The sequence below is a fragment of the Notolepis coatsorum genome, assembly GCF_963971535.1.
Source record: "Notolepis coatsorum genome assembly, chromosome: 17".
NCBI lineage: Eukaryota > Metazoa > Chordata > Actinopteri > Aulopiformes > Paralepididae > Notolepis > Notolepis coatsorum.
The window spans coordinates 32,941,583-32,956,680 of NC_140181.1; the positions used below are offsets into that span (position 1 = coordinate 32,941,583).

Below are 15,098 nucleotides of genomic sequence, written 5' to 3' on the forward strand. Positions count from 1 at the left end.
TTTTAATATATTTTTTTTATTAAAGTTTGCTTTAATCACAGTAACGTTGGCGAGCTAGCTCAATTACACATAAATCGGTTTTCATATACATCAATCTTCACTAAGACATTAAAACGGTGGTGCAGCACGGTCTACGGCAGGGGTAGGCAACCCTAGGCACGCGTGCCTGCATAGGCACGCGGGGGCATTTTCATAGGCACCCCTAGGGGGCAGCAACATTTTTTTTTTTTTTTAATAAATGTTATAGTGAAATATTTTGCACTGTTGTCGCATTTATCTTGTTGAGATCCTCCCACAGGATCTTTTTACTAACACATTTAATTGAGACCCTTTATTTGTTTATTATTTCAATTTAGCTGGAAATACATTGCTACATCATTCAGTAATATTTGCAGAGCCTTATAACAAAAACATTATTACGGTCACCATTGTGACCAGTGTGATTAATCAACAAATTTTATTATTTATTTTTCTATTTCATTGAACATTGCACATGTTAAAAGCAATTGTTTTTACTCAAAATGTGAGTATTACCAAGTCAACTTGTGTTCTTAAAACAATGACAATAAACATAGTTTTATTAGGTTGAAATAATGTGGTTGTGTACTTATTTTTCTGTTAACTTATTATGGATTGAAAACTGAAAACCTTAATGCACAGTAACTGAACTCAATATGTTTAAGTTCTGGTAACTTATTATTATTTATTTTTTTACAGTGTAGTCTTGCGATCAATCAAAACGTATTTACACATATACCTCACATTCACCCTCCATTCACATCCTGGTGTTCTCCTGGTGTTCTCCATTAGGCCTGTAGGTGGAGCTATGACAGCACACGTACAGTACACACACCGATGGTGTGTGATGTGTCCAAAAATGAATGGGCAAATGTGAGTGAAATGGTCGCACTGTATGCAGCTGTTTGTCTGCATTGCATCCCCCCCCCCTCCCAACTCAGATTTAGGGTTGATACAACCATCATAATAATATTGTTAATAATAACAATAACAATGATGTAATAATGTAAAAAATTATCATTAAAAATACCTGATTATGAGAAAAAAAATGTACGATGCATGGAATATTGTTGAGGCACACTAGTTACAACTATATTTCAAACAGGCACTCCATGTCAAAAAGGTTGCTGACCCCTGGTCTACGGAGACGCAGAAAAAAAGCTACCAAATCCATGCCGAGACAACTCCAAGACTGACTAGCATCGCGCGTAACAAGTCTCAGGGCTAGATCCACAAAGAATGGATTGCACGGTGCTAATTGCACCCTTACTTACAATTCATTATGAATTGAAAATGGGGGACCCTGATGTAAACAAGATGAAAGTCTTTCTCTGGTCTGCATCCCCTTAACAATTGTGTGTATTAGGGCGGCTACATGGCGTAGTGGGCAAGGCGCTCGCCACGAATGCGGAGACGCTGGGCTCGCCTGTTCGAGCCCAGCGCTCCACATTGCTTTCAGTTTAGCTGGTCGTTCATACTAATACACATTGGCCGTATTAGGGGGTGGGAAACTGATGGGTGGGGATCGGGCGTTGTGGACAGCGACTCCTACAGGTCGGTTGGTGCGCCTGCGCAGTAGAATCAGGAAGTGTCGGGGGCAGCGTGAGCCTCCCACGCGTTACTCCTCGCCACTGAGAGATCGAGCTGTGCAGGTGAAAAGATGCGACTGCTGTTACCTCAAGTACCGGAGGGGACTTGTGCTATGTATGACTTAGTCCACATTGCAGCCGGCTTGTGGGAGGCAAGAAACAGCGTTCGTGACAGGGGAGGGTTAAATTGGATGATACGAAATTGGGATTGGAGAAAATATAGAAAATGGGAGAAAAAGTGGATAAAAAAAAAAAAAAATGTGTATTGAGCCGTACTGTATTACCCATTCTGCAATCTGTTAATAAAATTCTCATTCAATCAATCACCCTGTTAATATTTATTTACCTCATTTATGTGCAATCGTTTAATTTCAGCTCAGTGTAGAGAAATGCACTGATACCAACAACCGCCTTACTGCGCGCGTCTATGACGACACTGTCGACACCATGTATCCGTGACACGCGCACCCCACGAAAACACTAGTAGTTTTGGGGACCTACCACCCCCCTTGAAGAAAATCCTAGGGGAAACAGTGCTTGGTCTCTCATCCTTCCCCCTGCCTGTCCTCTCGTTCTCTACCCTACATCTCTCATCCTTCCCCCTGCCTGTCATCTAAACCAGTGGTTCTCAACCAGGGGGGGGGTCACAAAATTATATACAAATACATTATCACGTCTATAATCTTTGGTATAGATAATCTTGTACAGAAGTGTCACCCCAAATACTAAAGGTAAATACCTCACTGTCCCTTCACTGACCACCTCCATCACAGTTGTCTTCCATGTTTGTGTTCACAGAATGACTCCCGCCAGCACAGAATGTGATGAATGTCAATCTATAGTGATGTAAAAGTTGCATGAATTCTGACTTTTCAGACTGAGGTTGCATTGCAAAAAAATCAGACCTGTATCTGATTCAGGACCACATATGAAAGTGGCCCAAATCAGAATTGAAAAGATCAGATTCCATTCGATTTGTGCTGTTCACACTGCACGATCTGAGTCACACAGAGAAATAAATCTGATTTGGGCCACTTTTTCCTGCAGTCTGAACGTAGCCTTATATGCATGACCACCATGTTAATAACCTGGTCTGTCAATATGAGTCATAGGTGGCCTGACTGTGTGGTGGAGACATTGCATCATAAACCCAGAGAGTCCATACTATGGAAAAGTTTTCATTTTTCATTTCAAACCTTTATTTCAACTTGTAAGACACTGAGGTTAGTTTACCCTCATTTACAGCGACGACAAGCTTACAAAACAACAGTTTATCAGCAATTTCATACATATAGGCACAATAAAAATCAGCTAAGACAGTTATAAGTTCACACACTGGTTGAAGATCATACTTTTAAATGCAGCAAGAACCTTCAGCTTCAGAGTCAGTCGGAAGGCATTCCAGGTGTTGGAAGGAAAAGGGAAAAGCAGTTTTTCCTAGTTCAGAGCAAACTGGAGGAACCCTAAGAACCAACCAGTAATTTGAACGTGTAGAATAGGTTCAAAGATTTCAATACAAGTGTTGTGATTTAAGTGGGACGTTTTCCAATAACAGCTATACCAATAAGGAATACCTGTATCTAAAGTCTACGGTGGCGTAGTGGTAACACTGTCGCCTCACAGCAAGAAGGTCCAGGGTTTGATTCCCGCTTGGGGACCAGGTTTCTGCGTTGCCAGGTACCCAGGTGGGTGATCTCCCAGGCCTTTCTGTGTGGAGTTTGCATGTTCTCCCTGTGCTCGCAAGGGTCCCCCCCCCCCCGCCATAAGAGAAACCCAATGGAAAAACATGCACAACAACAGATCGCTAACGCTGTCGTGTCCAGGAGCACTTGGATGGTCCCCGGGCGTGGCTCACGCCACAGCCCTCATCTGCTCCCGGCTGCCCTTGGGGGGGGAAGGACGACGGGATGGGTTAAGCGCAGAGGAGTATCGCATCGGCGATCCTAAAAGACAATGCATGCGTGTGTGTTCCGGTGTGTGTGTGTTAAAAACTAACCACTGTGTGTGCCGCTAAAACATTGAGTGTCGTTGCATGCCAATTAAAGACCTCTGCGACAGGTCCTGCATTATTATTATACTTATCTGAGGGGGAATTGAAATGAAGCAATTATAGTGCATGTGTGTGTGTGTCAGTCTTACCCGGGTCATGACGTGCATCACTCTGGAGTTCGCTGCCTTGGTGGAGTTGAAGTTTTGGGCATTGAAAGCACAGATCTTAAAGCCAGGGTTGCGACCCCATGACCTCCCCATCAGGAGGGAGAGGAAGATGAGGAGAGGGAGAGGATACCTCATGGTTGGGCTATAGGAAACACACAGAGTTCAAAAGTATCATGTACCCAAAGTGTCAACTTCACATAGACCTACATGACACTACCATACTCACTCTTCCAGTCAGTTAGCTAGGCAGTCAGTTAGCCAGCCAGCCAGTTAGCTAGGCAGTCAGTCAGTCAGTCAGTCAGTCAGTCAGTCAGTCAGTCAGTCAGTCAGTCAGTCAGTCACTCACTCAGCCCTAGTGGCGGCACAGTCATCTACGTCTCTCTCTTTGTTATTACAGGTCATGGACACTTCATTGTTTTATGTGGTTGTGGTTGTGATCTGCTTCACAGCTTTGTTATTCGACGCTGCTGGCCTCGCCCGTACCGGTCCTGTTGAGTCATGTGACCCGCCCGGGGGCAGGTCAGGTGACATTCCCATAGTGTGTGTGTGTCACAGCATTATCAATTATGCGAATTAAGGTCCTGAATAGTGTAGAGTACAGTAAATTATATGTTACTCAACATAAATATCACAACACATGTGTAATTCTATTTCTAGAATAATGTGAATGTGGTACAGAATTTTGCGGTATTTGGTGTTATTTTGAACTTTACTATTCGTGTGCAGTTCCCTTCATAACACTGTTAATCATTTTGCTTGATTATGCTGCTTTTTTATTTTTTGTATTATTATCTTTTCCCCCCTCCTTTTTTCCGATTTTTCTCCCATCCCACTGTTAGTCGTTATGCCAATTCCCAACCCCCTTCCTGGTTGTTGCGCACCCCCCCTACTGTTGGTCCGGGAGGCCGGAGACTGTCACATGCTTTCCTCCGACACATGTGCAGCCAGCCGGCAGCCAGCCTGGCAGCGCAGATTCTCACCGGGAGAGTGTAACGTGTGGAAGGTCACACTACCTTTCTCCAGATCGAGTTAGTATAGCGATCAGCGCAAGCCAAGGCAATGCTGACTCTCCGGGAGTCGATTATGCTGCTTTAATGTGAAGGCAATGAGAACACATTGATTATGTTGTTTGATAGGAAACACATTGCCTTTACCAAATTATTCTTTGTTTAATTCATTAGGCATGTTCACAGTTTTGATTTCGACACAGGTTTGACTATTTTGCGATAACATCATTTTCAGCTGTTGCTGTAGCAACACATCCAGCACTTCTCTGTCTCTGCTGTAGCGGATGGGGCTCAAACACACATCGCCATGACCAGAGAATGTCACAATTATATTGCTCAACACAGAGCAGTTACAGCCTTAGTCAAATCATTGTATGTTTTACCCATTACAAAATCCAGACAGTATGTGCGTTTGTCTGCACTGTGAAGTAGTCTATAAATGTAACCTACCGTTGGAAGATCAAGGAAACAAACACCTCCCAATATATTGACAATTATGTACAATACTGTATGTAAGGAGGGATGTGATTGGTTCTCCAGTTTCAACAGACTAGTTCATAATTTCAGGCTGTATTGTTATTAGGTCAATATACCATTCAAGTAATATCAGACTAATAATAAGGACAACAGTGGTATTACCTGGCTCTATAGCCAGGAAGTAGTCTTTTCAAATGAGCTGAAAATCTGTCTGGAAGAGCAAAACTGCTGTAAAGTAAAGGTAAAGTAACTGTGAAGAAGTAGGATCCCAGGAACTCAGAAAAAGTCAAGTTCAAGTTGTTTTATTTGTCACATAAGGTACATGTACATTATAGTGAAATGCTTGGTTCTGTATGACCCTCCTGAAATTGTGCTTCATATAGTAAAATAAAGTAAAAGAATAAAGACCAAATACTATACAATATACAAAACTAAAGAAAGAAATGCAAAACAAAATGCAAAAATTAGGTAGAGAGGTAGTGCAAATCTTTTAGTAATAAATAGATAAAATATGGTATAGTGTTTAATATGTTGTGGTGTCAGAAATTAAACAGGATAAAAATGGTTGACTAAATAGCAACCCAGCCGAGGTCAGCAAACAGCTACAGATTGGCCAGCCAGATGGTTTTTGTTGATAGGGGCCGTAAACAACTGACTTCAGTAGAAACTCCGGCCAACTGTGACCAAATGACAATGACGGGCCGGGGTGAGGGTCAGAACAGCCTTCAACCGAGTCCTCGAGCCTGAGCCATCAGTTAAATGTGTTTAGATAAGGGCGCCCCAGTGGCGAACCACAAGCGCAGAGTCACCGCACGGCCGACCCGGGTTCGATCAGCCTTCAACCGAGTCCTCGAGCCTGAGCCATCAGTTAAATGTGTTTAGATAAGGGCGCCCCAGTGGCGAACCATGCGCTGAGTCACCGCACGGCCGACCCGGGTTCGATTCCCGGACCCGTCGTTATTTGCCGAATGTCTTCCCCCCACTCTGTCTCCCGTTCCTCCTCTCTCTCTCTCTACCGGACTGCCCAGTAGTAAAAAGCGATAAACGCTAAAAAATAAATCTTCAAAAAAAACTTAAGGAATTTATGACTCCATTAGACCACAACAGTTCAAAGAAAACTCTATTTCTAATCTTTCTAGCAGCTGTACTAAGGCCCAGTCCACACGATCACAGGTATTTTTGACACCGTTTTCTTTTTTTATTATTAAAAAAAAGAACCGTCTATTTCTTGCCACCTTATAGCATTTGTACATTTGTATGACAGTCTATAATGCTCCCGTGAGGTTTTTCCGGACGTTTTGGTAATGATTTTCACTATAAAATCATATTTCTAAATGACAGGAAGTTGATGAAAACTGTCCGGAATAGCTTTGAGCTAACGATCTTTGCCGATGCATTCCATTCTAAACGTAACGTTAGTTGTTCAAAACATTACCAATTACTTAAACATTTTCTTCACAAACATAGCCACAACACTGGTAAACAAACTACCCTCCCACTCAGGGCTTTATGGGGTAGAACACATAGTAGCTTACTACAAAAACCTAGGGGTCCGCAAGGACGACTTCAAGCTGGAAATGGTAACAACAGATGAGGTACTCAATAAACTGAGCGCCCTCCAACCTAACAAGGCCACTGGCCATGACAACATCCCCTCCAAATTCCTCAGAGACTCAGCAGCCGCCATCACACCAATCATCACACACATAATAAACCTCTCCATAAAACAGGGACACGTCCCCAAGGACTTCAAAATTGCGAGGGTGACCCCTCTGCACAAAAAGGGCAGCAAATTAGACCCAGGCAACTACCGCCCTGTTTCTATTCTCACCTCCATCTCGAAAGTCATGGAAAAAATAGTCTACGAACAGGTCGAAAAGTACCTAGCGGAAAAAAATCTAATCTACGAATTCCAATCTGGCTTCAGAACATCCCACTCCACTGACACATGCCTTCTCTATTTGAATGACCACATCAAACAAGAGGTGGACGCAGGCAAATACTGCGGCATGGTCATGCTGGACCTACAAAAGGCCTTTGACACGGTCAATCACTCCATTCTGATTGACAAGCTAAAAGCAATTGGTTTTGATAGTCTATCAGTGAGCTGGATGCAATCCTACCTTGAGGGGAGGGAACAGATGGTGGAGGTAAACGGTACCCTACCCCCCCCCCCCTCACAGTGAGCTGTGGTGTTCCACAAGGAAGCATACTAGGACCGCTACTGTTCCTAATTTATGCAAATGACATGTCGTCAGCTTGTGACTGCAACTTGTTCCTGTTTGCGGACGACTCAGCCCTGCTGGTCTCTGACAAGAACAAGTTACAGGTTGAAAAAACCCTCAGCTCGGAACTAGGCAGAATCTGCATATGGCTCGCTGATAACAAACTATCATTACACATGGGCAAAACAGAGTCCATTCTCTTCGGTTCAAATAACAAACTCAGCAAGACCGACGGCTTCTCAGTTACAGTGGGTGACAATATTGTCACAAGGAAAGATGAAATTACCTACCTGGGTTCCATCCTAGAGGCTAATCTCTCCTGTGACAAAATGGCATCCAATGTAATAAAAAAAGTCAACCAACGAACTCGATTCTTGTACCGGAATCTCCTCTCTGGTAAACAAGAACACCCTGAAGACTCTGGCAGGAGCACTCATTCAGGGGTACTACGACTATGCTTGCACCTCATGGTACCAAAGCACCTCAAAGGCGCTAAAAACAAAATTACAAACATCTCAAAACAAACTGGTCAGACTACTGCTTGACCTTACTCCTAGAACCCACCTCACCCCTGCCCACTTTGACAACCTAGGATGGCTTAGAGTAGACGACAGAGTACAACAACTTGCAATGGGCCTGGTCTACAAGATACACTACACGACCAAGGTACCCATGTACATGTCAAAATACTTCCCAAAGGTCAGTGAATACCACGATCACAACACCAGAGGGAGCTCCACAAATCATGTTAAACCCAGATTCGGCTCAAATAAGGGACTAAACACGTTTCGCAATTATGCCACATCAATGTGGAACGCCCTACCCAAAGCTGTAAAGGAATGTGGATCACTACCCACTTTCAAAACCTCTCTCAAGGGACACCTACGGGAGACTGCAATTCAACACTGGCCCCTGTAAATATCCTAACCCAACCCCCTCCAATGTACAGTCATTTACCTAGTATGGTTGTCAATAGTTCAATGTACAATTGTGTTTGTTTGTACAGTGTCTCCTCCCCCCCCCCCTTAATGTACAGTGTTACTTGTTTATACAGTGTGCCCCCCCCCCCCCCCCCCCCAACCACCTCCAATGTAAATTACCCAGTATGGTTGTCAATATCCCAATGTACCCAACCCCCCCCCACCCAACCTCCTCCAATGTACAGTTTCTACGTCAAATGTATATACTCCCTTTTCCTGACTCCTTCTGTATCACAAACAGTACTGTATTTGCAAATCTGGTATGTCATAAATGTATAGATGTAGCAGTACTGACTATATGTATGTCATGTATGTCATATATGTCTATATGAATTGAAAATGGGGGACCCTGATGGAAACAAGACAAACGTCTTTCTCAGGTCTGCATCCCCTTAACAATTGTATGTATTGAGCCGTACTGTATTGTACCCATTCTGCAATCTGTTAAATAAAGTTTTCATTCATTCATTCATTCATTACCCGTCTATATAATTTGTTCCTCAACATTAGCTTCTAACTGTAGCAGGCTGCAGCTTGCTGGCTAACGTTAGCTTCTAACTGTAGCAGGCTGCAGCTTGCTGGCTAACGTTAGCTTCTAACTGTAGCAGGCTGCAGCTTGCTGGCTAACGTTAGCTGCTAACTGTAGCAGGCTGCAGCTTGCTGGCTAACGGTAGCTTCTAACTGTAGCAAGCTGCAGCTTGCTGGCTAACGTTAGCTTCTAACTGTAGCAGGCTACAGTTAGTTTACAAAACATTACCCGTCTATATAACGTTGAGGAACAAATTATATAGACGGGTAATGTTTTGAACAACTAACGTTACGTTTAGAATGGAATGCATCGGCAAAGATTGTTAGCTCAAAGCTATTCCGGACAGTTTATCAACTTCCTGTCATTTAGAAATATGATTTTATAGTGAAAATCATTACCAAAACGTCCGGAAAAACCTCACGGGAGCATTATAGACTTTCATACAAATGTACAAATGCTATAAGGTGGCAAGAAATGCACTATAAACAATACTTTGCGGCGTCGTTTCTTGCGCTAGCTTCTGTTAGCCAGGATTAGCCTTAATTAGCGTGAGCAAGTAAACTAACAGTGAACGTTTTTACATGAAATACAGCCCAAAAACCCTGCTGACAAACGTTTGCTTATTAAATACATTCTATACTATAATAATACAAACGTTTCATTGCCTCTCTGTGACGACAAAGTTGTTTAAATAAGGGGAGAAAAGTAGCTAAAACCAATGTATTTGGATGGGACAGGAAGTACCATTGGCAACCGGAAGTCAGCCGGAAGTGCCTACTTTAAGGTTGTGCAAGTGGAGAATACCGGAAACTGAACTGAAGCCTGGAACAATAACATCCCTCCTTGCTCACAGCCAAACAATTCTAGTTTGCAGCTAGAACAACGTGCAATAAACAAAAAAGGATACATTCACTGTGTGTTCTGCCTCATTTGTTGATGAAACAAAACCAACATCAACACAATTTACCACCAAGAGCGGAGTTTAGTCTCACAAAAAGATTGCAGATTTTGTTAGCTTACGTGCTAACATAATAATAAAGTAGTAACGTTAATGCTAGTAGAATGAATGGATGAAAACTTTATTTAACAGATTGCAGAATGGGTACAATACAATACGGCTCAATACAAACAATTAAGGGGATGCAGACTGTTATAGTTTGGACTGGGTTCCTTATAACAATAACTTGACAACACATGAGCTTAGTTTAGCCGCAGCTTCAGGTTTACTCAGCGTCAGGTCAGGAATGCGACAACAGACATCATCAGTCGATCACAACACTCTTCAACAGAGGCGATACGTTTCGAACAAAAGTTTGTTACAATCATTTTCATATAACGCTACTTGGGACAGCTCTGCTGTAAACACTGGAAATAACCTCGGTTTCTATTAGGGCTGTCTTAAATACTTCGAAGCTTCGTTCGATGGCACAAGCTTCAAACATAAAAAAAAAATAATAATTAAATCAATTTTTTTTTTACTTCTGTGTGTGTGTGTGTGTGTGTGTGTGTGTGTGTGTGTGTGTGTGTGTGTGTGTGTGTGTGTGTGTGTGTGTGTGTGTGTGTGTGTGTGTGTGTGTGTGTGTGTGTGTGTGTGCGTGCGCGCGCATGGGGCCATTGGGTGGGGCCGGGGGACAAATACACTGGAGGAAAGTAACCCAGCTCAGCACTTCCCAAATTATATCATCACTATTGCCTGTTTGAAGGATATTATCCTCAAACACATATACACCACCTACACGCCTATTCTCAGTCCTTGCCCCACAATGGTGGAATGAACTACCCACCCCAGTTAGGACAGCCGAATCCCGTCCAATCTTTCGCCGTCGACTAAAGACGCACTTCTTCAACCATTATCTGAAATAAAATTAAAAAAATTAAATTAAAAAAATCTAACCCTAACTAACCTTACTGTCATGCACTTGTCCTAATAAACTAACCTACACTGTAACACGCAACACTTTGATAAACATTGTTACTCAGCTGATAGAGTTGTATCCTTCCTGATGACCTGTCGTACAGAACTTGTAAGTCGCTTTGGATAAAAGCGTCAGCTAAATGACTAAATGTAAATGTGAATGTAAATGCCTTGTAGAATTCCACACATAAGAAAGAAAGATACTGGGATGAATAAACAAAATAGGAAATAAAATGTAGAAATGCATGCAATACATAAATAAATATGAATCTCCATATATGAAATAGAACATTTAGATAAGGTGCTACTGAGATGTTTGTGAGTTCTTTGTTTTTTTGTGGAAGTAGCCCTTCTTAAAAATGCATGAACATTCACTGATAATTGGTCTGTAGTGGAGTCTACAAGGTCTACATTACCAGACCATGTAGAATCCGGACCTTGTAGACTGACATAATTCTGTGCATAGTTTAGTCTACACAGGCCATATTTCAAATAATCAAAATCTTACTTCATTCATCTTAAACATTCTTGATTTGGGGGATTGGTAGTTCCCATGAAATCTGAAGTTGTTCAAACGACAACAGCGATCCACCTTGAATTAAATCACAGCCGTGTTGGCTGCGTCACAGTCACGAAAGGGGCTACTTAATCCATTAATCCAATCCACTTTATTTATAGAGCACATTTAAAAACAACAAAAGTTTACCAAAGTGCTGTACAAGTCCCACAACATAAGATTAAAAAAAAAAAAAATATTCGAAGCTTCGAATTAAAATCGAAGCTCGGCCCCGAAGCTTCGATTGCCAAAAAAAAATCGAAAGTCAGCCCTAGTTTCTATGTCCACACGCAACCACTGCAACCGGGATGCGCGCACAACTTCACCCTGGACTCCGGTTTTCAAAGACCACGGTTGCAGTGTTCCAAAACCCCTGTTGCGTGTGGGCGAACAGTGCAACCGCGCACATTAAGGCTCACGTGCGTGTGGACAGGGCCTTAAGACTGACCACTCTAAGCAGAAGGTAATCCTAAAAGCCACTCCTTTTAAGCTGCGTTAAGAATAAATGAAAAGTGAATACAGATTTTTAGGATTTGTACAGGGATGCCATTCCGTCCTGCTGCTTTCCTGGTATTCACTTTCTTGAAGGTCCTCCTCTCACCTAATCTTTTTTCACCCAACAAAAAAAGTAATATCCTGGCTAATAGTTTTTGTAATGTAATCAGTATTCACCCCCTGGTCTACCGTTAGTATCCATCTCCAATCCTAGCCTTCAATTACACACTCCCCAGGTGTGTGTGTGCGTTGCGTGCGTGCATGTGCGTGTAACCCTCCCTCCCCCTACAACCAGGCCCCCAGGCTGCTGTTGTGAGCTACATTTATTATGGTAAGAGTGAGTTTTGCAGGTGACAGAGAGAGAGAGAGAGAGAGAGAGAGAGAGAGAGAGACGGGTGGTTACATGTTGAGACAGGTATCCGTCATGAAAGAGCGAGCGAGAGCTACACAGTAGTTATACTGGTCTATTGGTAACCTGATGTCAACTAATCATCAGTCAGCCACTTCTAAATCTAGCCAGCCAACCAGCCAGTCTTCAGTCAACGGCTTCTTCAAGCAGCACAACTTTGTATTCCCAAATACAATGAGCACAAGTAGAAACTGAATGGACTCCACGTCTGGTCTGTCCAACTCCACAACACTCCCAGCTAACCCTACAGCAGCCAATCAGTCAGCCCCTCCCAGACATGAGGTGGTAGAACCGGTACAGTGACTGCTCAATAACATACATCTATCATTAAAACGGTTACCCAGAGACGGAGGTTTCACAACTGCCACACACATTCATTATTTTGTCACAAGAGTAAAATGTCTCTCATTACAATCAACTAGTCTTGACAACTTGGAGCAACTTGGAGCAAATTTTTTTTTAGGAATCCAGAATGAATGGGGCTCTGAATTCATGAGGCCATAAAATACCCGTGAGCTCTTGCACACAAAAACAAGGTGCCCAATTGATAACCCTGGTGATATGCTGGCTCTCGCTGCCTATCTATCTACATTGGGTTGGGTTGGGTTGTGGTGGCCATTGGGGGCCATGTGATAGGCTATGTAGCATCGGCATTGTCAATACCTGGACAACTTGTCCTTTTCATTAGGGCACAGGTATCTTGTGTTTTATAATAAATTTACTAACATGGGGGTGAGTACTATTATGGAAAAATCATGTGTTCACCCTCTTACATTCCTAGTGTAATAGTCCTTTACTCAATTTACGATAAACCAGCTTACTGGGCATAAGTTCTCTAGTGTACAGACAGCATGTTTTGTCTGGAACCACTTTTAACGAACAATTCTCTCATAACAAAATATTGTAGGTTCTGCTGGGGCCAGATGCAGCTTATCAGTATTCATCCCTCGCCGTTATGTGAACTGCCTGACTTTTCATCCTGTATGCAAAACCATAAGGCCTTAACTATAAAAGGCTGAACGTGTCCTTGGGATCGGGGCTCACTTTGCAGTGTCTTCCGCTCTCTGTATCAAACTGAGACTCTGTGCACACTGCAGAATAACCTATATTTGTTTCCTATCCATTGACTCGATCTCAATTTCTGTAAGCTCACTGGACTTGGTAAAATAATTCCATTACATAATTACAGTACATATAATGACAGAAATACATTTGAAAGTGAACCGTTCCTTTAAGCACTGGATCTTCCATCTTGTGAATGTCAAGTATTTATACCAACAAAGTCACCTGTGACCCCTGATGACCCGAGCTAGGGTATATCTTCCGTTGTCATCAGTGGCTCTGTTCCTAGAGAATCTTCTCACGTAATCATGAGGATTCAGAGTGACCGAGCGCTCTGGCAGTCATCCAGAATCCATAGATCCTCAGTTACATACGTAACTCTCAATTGAGTGTTTTTTTTATTTATTTTTTATCACCGCTACCGAGATGAAATAAGAATTCCAATGAACTTGTTAAAAGTGTTAATGTGGATCCTGTCTCCTCCTCAGACATGATTCACATTGACAACAACAACTAGGCCTCCATGCAGCAACATAGAGAGAACACGTCTGAATCCTCATTACAAAGATGGTGAGATGGTTAAATAACTTTATAGATGTTTGAAAAGTACATACAATGAGTCATTTGATATGGGATCCACTCCTCTATCCTGCCTGTGTGGAGTTATGATATCATTCCTTGGCATCATTACAACACACAAAAACACACAGGATCTACACACAAAAAACACATAGGATCTAGACACACAACTAGAAAACAATACTCACTCACTCATGTTAAACTAGTTTTACACACAATCAACCCACCCATTCACAAAGATACTTGATATACACTCAAAGATACTACAAACACCAATTAACTGTTCAATTATGAGTGTTATAATTATCAGAGATTAGTTTCCTTACCTTATCAGGTCAATACAGGAAATGATTCCCAATAATAAAACACAAAACTTTCCTATCCTGTTCAAAAGCTCCTGTATGTGTGAATGTTTTCAGGGTGTAGGCCTGTTTCAGTTGACACCCCTCCCCTCATTATCACCTTCCTCCTTAGCCCCCGCCCCTTCTCATGACAGGTGAGCCACATCATAGCTGCAACCTGATCCTCTTCAGAAGAGGGTAAGGAAGGATGTGAAGTCAGTGAGTGATATATTTTGTAGAATAGCGCCCCCATGAGGGTATTTTCTTCATGTATTACATACCCTGTAATTTTATTTGGTTATTTTATGTGTGTTTTAATTATTTCCCTTACCACTGTGATGTATGTATCATCTTTCTATTTTATTTTATTTATTTATTTGTCCCCTTTCCCTGTGACCCTTCAAGAGGCCCTTTGTCCTCTTGCCAGGTAGTAGAATTTGTTCTTAATTTACCTGCCTTGTTAAATAAAGGTTAAATAAATAGAAATAAAATAAATTTGGAGTGAAACTAAAGCCGTTGATGTCTGAAAGATGCTACAGACTGTAATGAATAGTAGTCCTGTGAAGTAGAATAGGCTTAAATACACAAACTCATGCAATTGATCCCTATTCCATCACCCCAGTCATCACACACATAATAAACCTCTCCATAAAACAGGGACACGTCCCCAAGGACTTCAAAATTGCGAGGGTGACCCCTCTGCACATAAAGGGCAGCAAATTAGACCCAGGCAACTACCGCCCTGTTTCTATTTTTTTT

At 42.2% G+C, this 15,098-nt stretch overlaps 1 protein-coding gene across 5 annotated transcripts in view; it reads right to left on the reverse strand.

Moving 5' to 3' along the window:
• LOC311244468 (deoxyribonuclease-1-like 1) overlaps positions 1-14,442 on the reverse strand; it is a 29,515-nt gene extending 15,073 nt beyond the window's left edge. For 4 of the 5 annotated variants that reach the window (XM_084334005.1, XM_084334003.1, XM_084334004.1 and 1 more), the window contains exons 1-2: positions 14,325-14,442; positions 3,747-3,906 (exon numbers count right to left, since the gene is read on the reverse strand). In XM_084334005.1, coding sequence (XP_084190131.1) covers positions 3,747-3,899 — 153 coding nt within the window. In that variant the 5' untranslated portion in view covers positions 3,900-3,906; positions 14,325-14,442. Of the gene's footprint in view, positions 1-3,746; positions 3,907-10,766; positions 10,837-14,324 lie in introns of all 5 variants that reach the window. The other variant, XM_084334002.1, reaches the window with a different exon arrangement.
• Between the last annotated feature and the right edge of the window lie 656 nt (positions 14,443-15,098).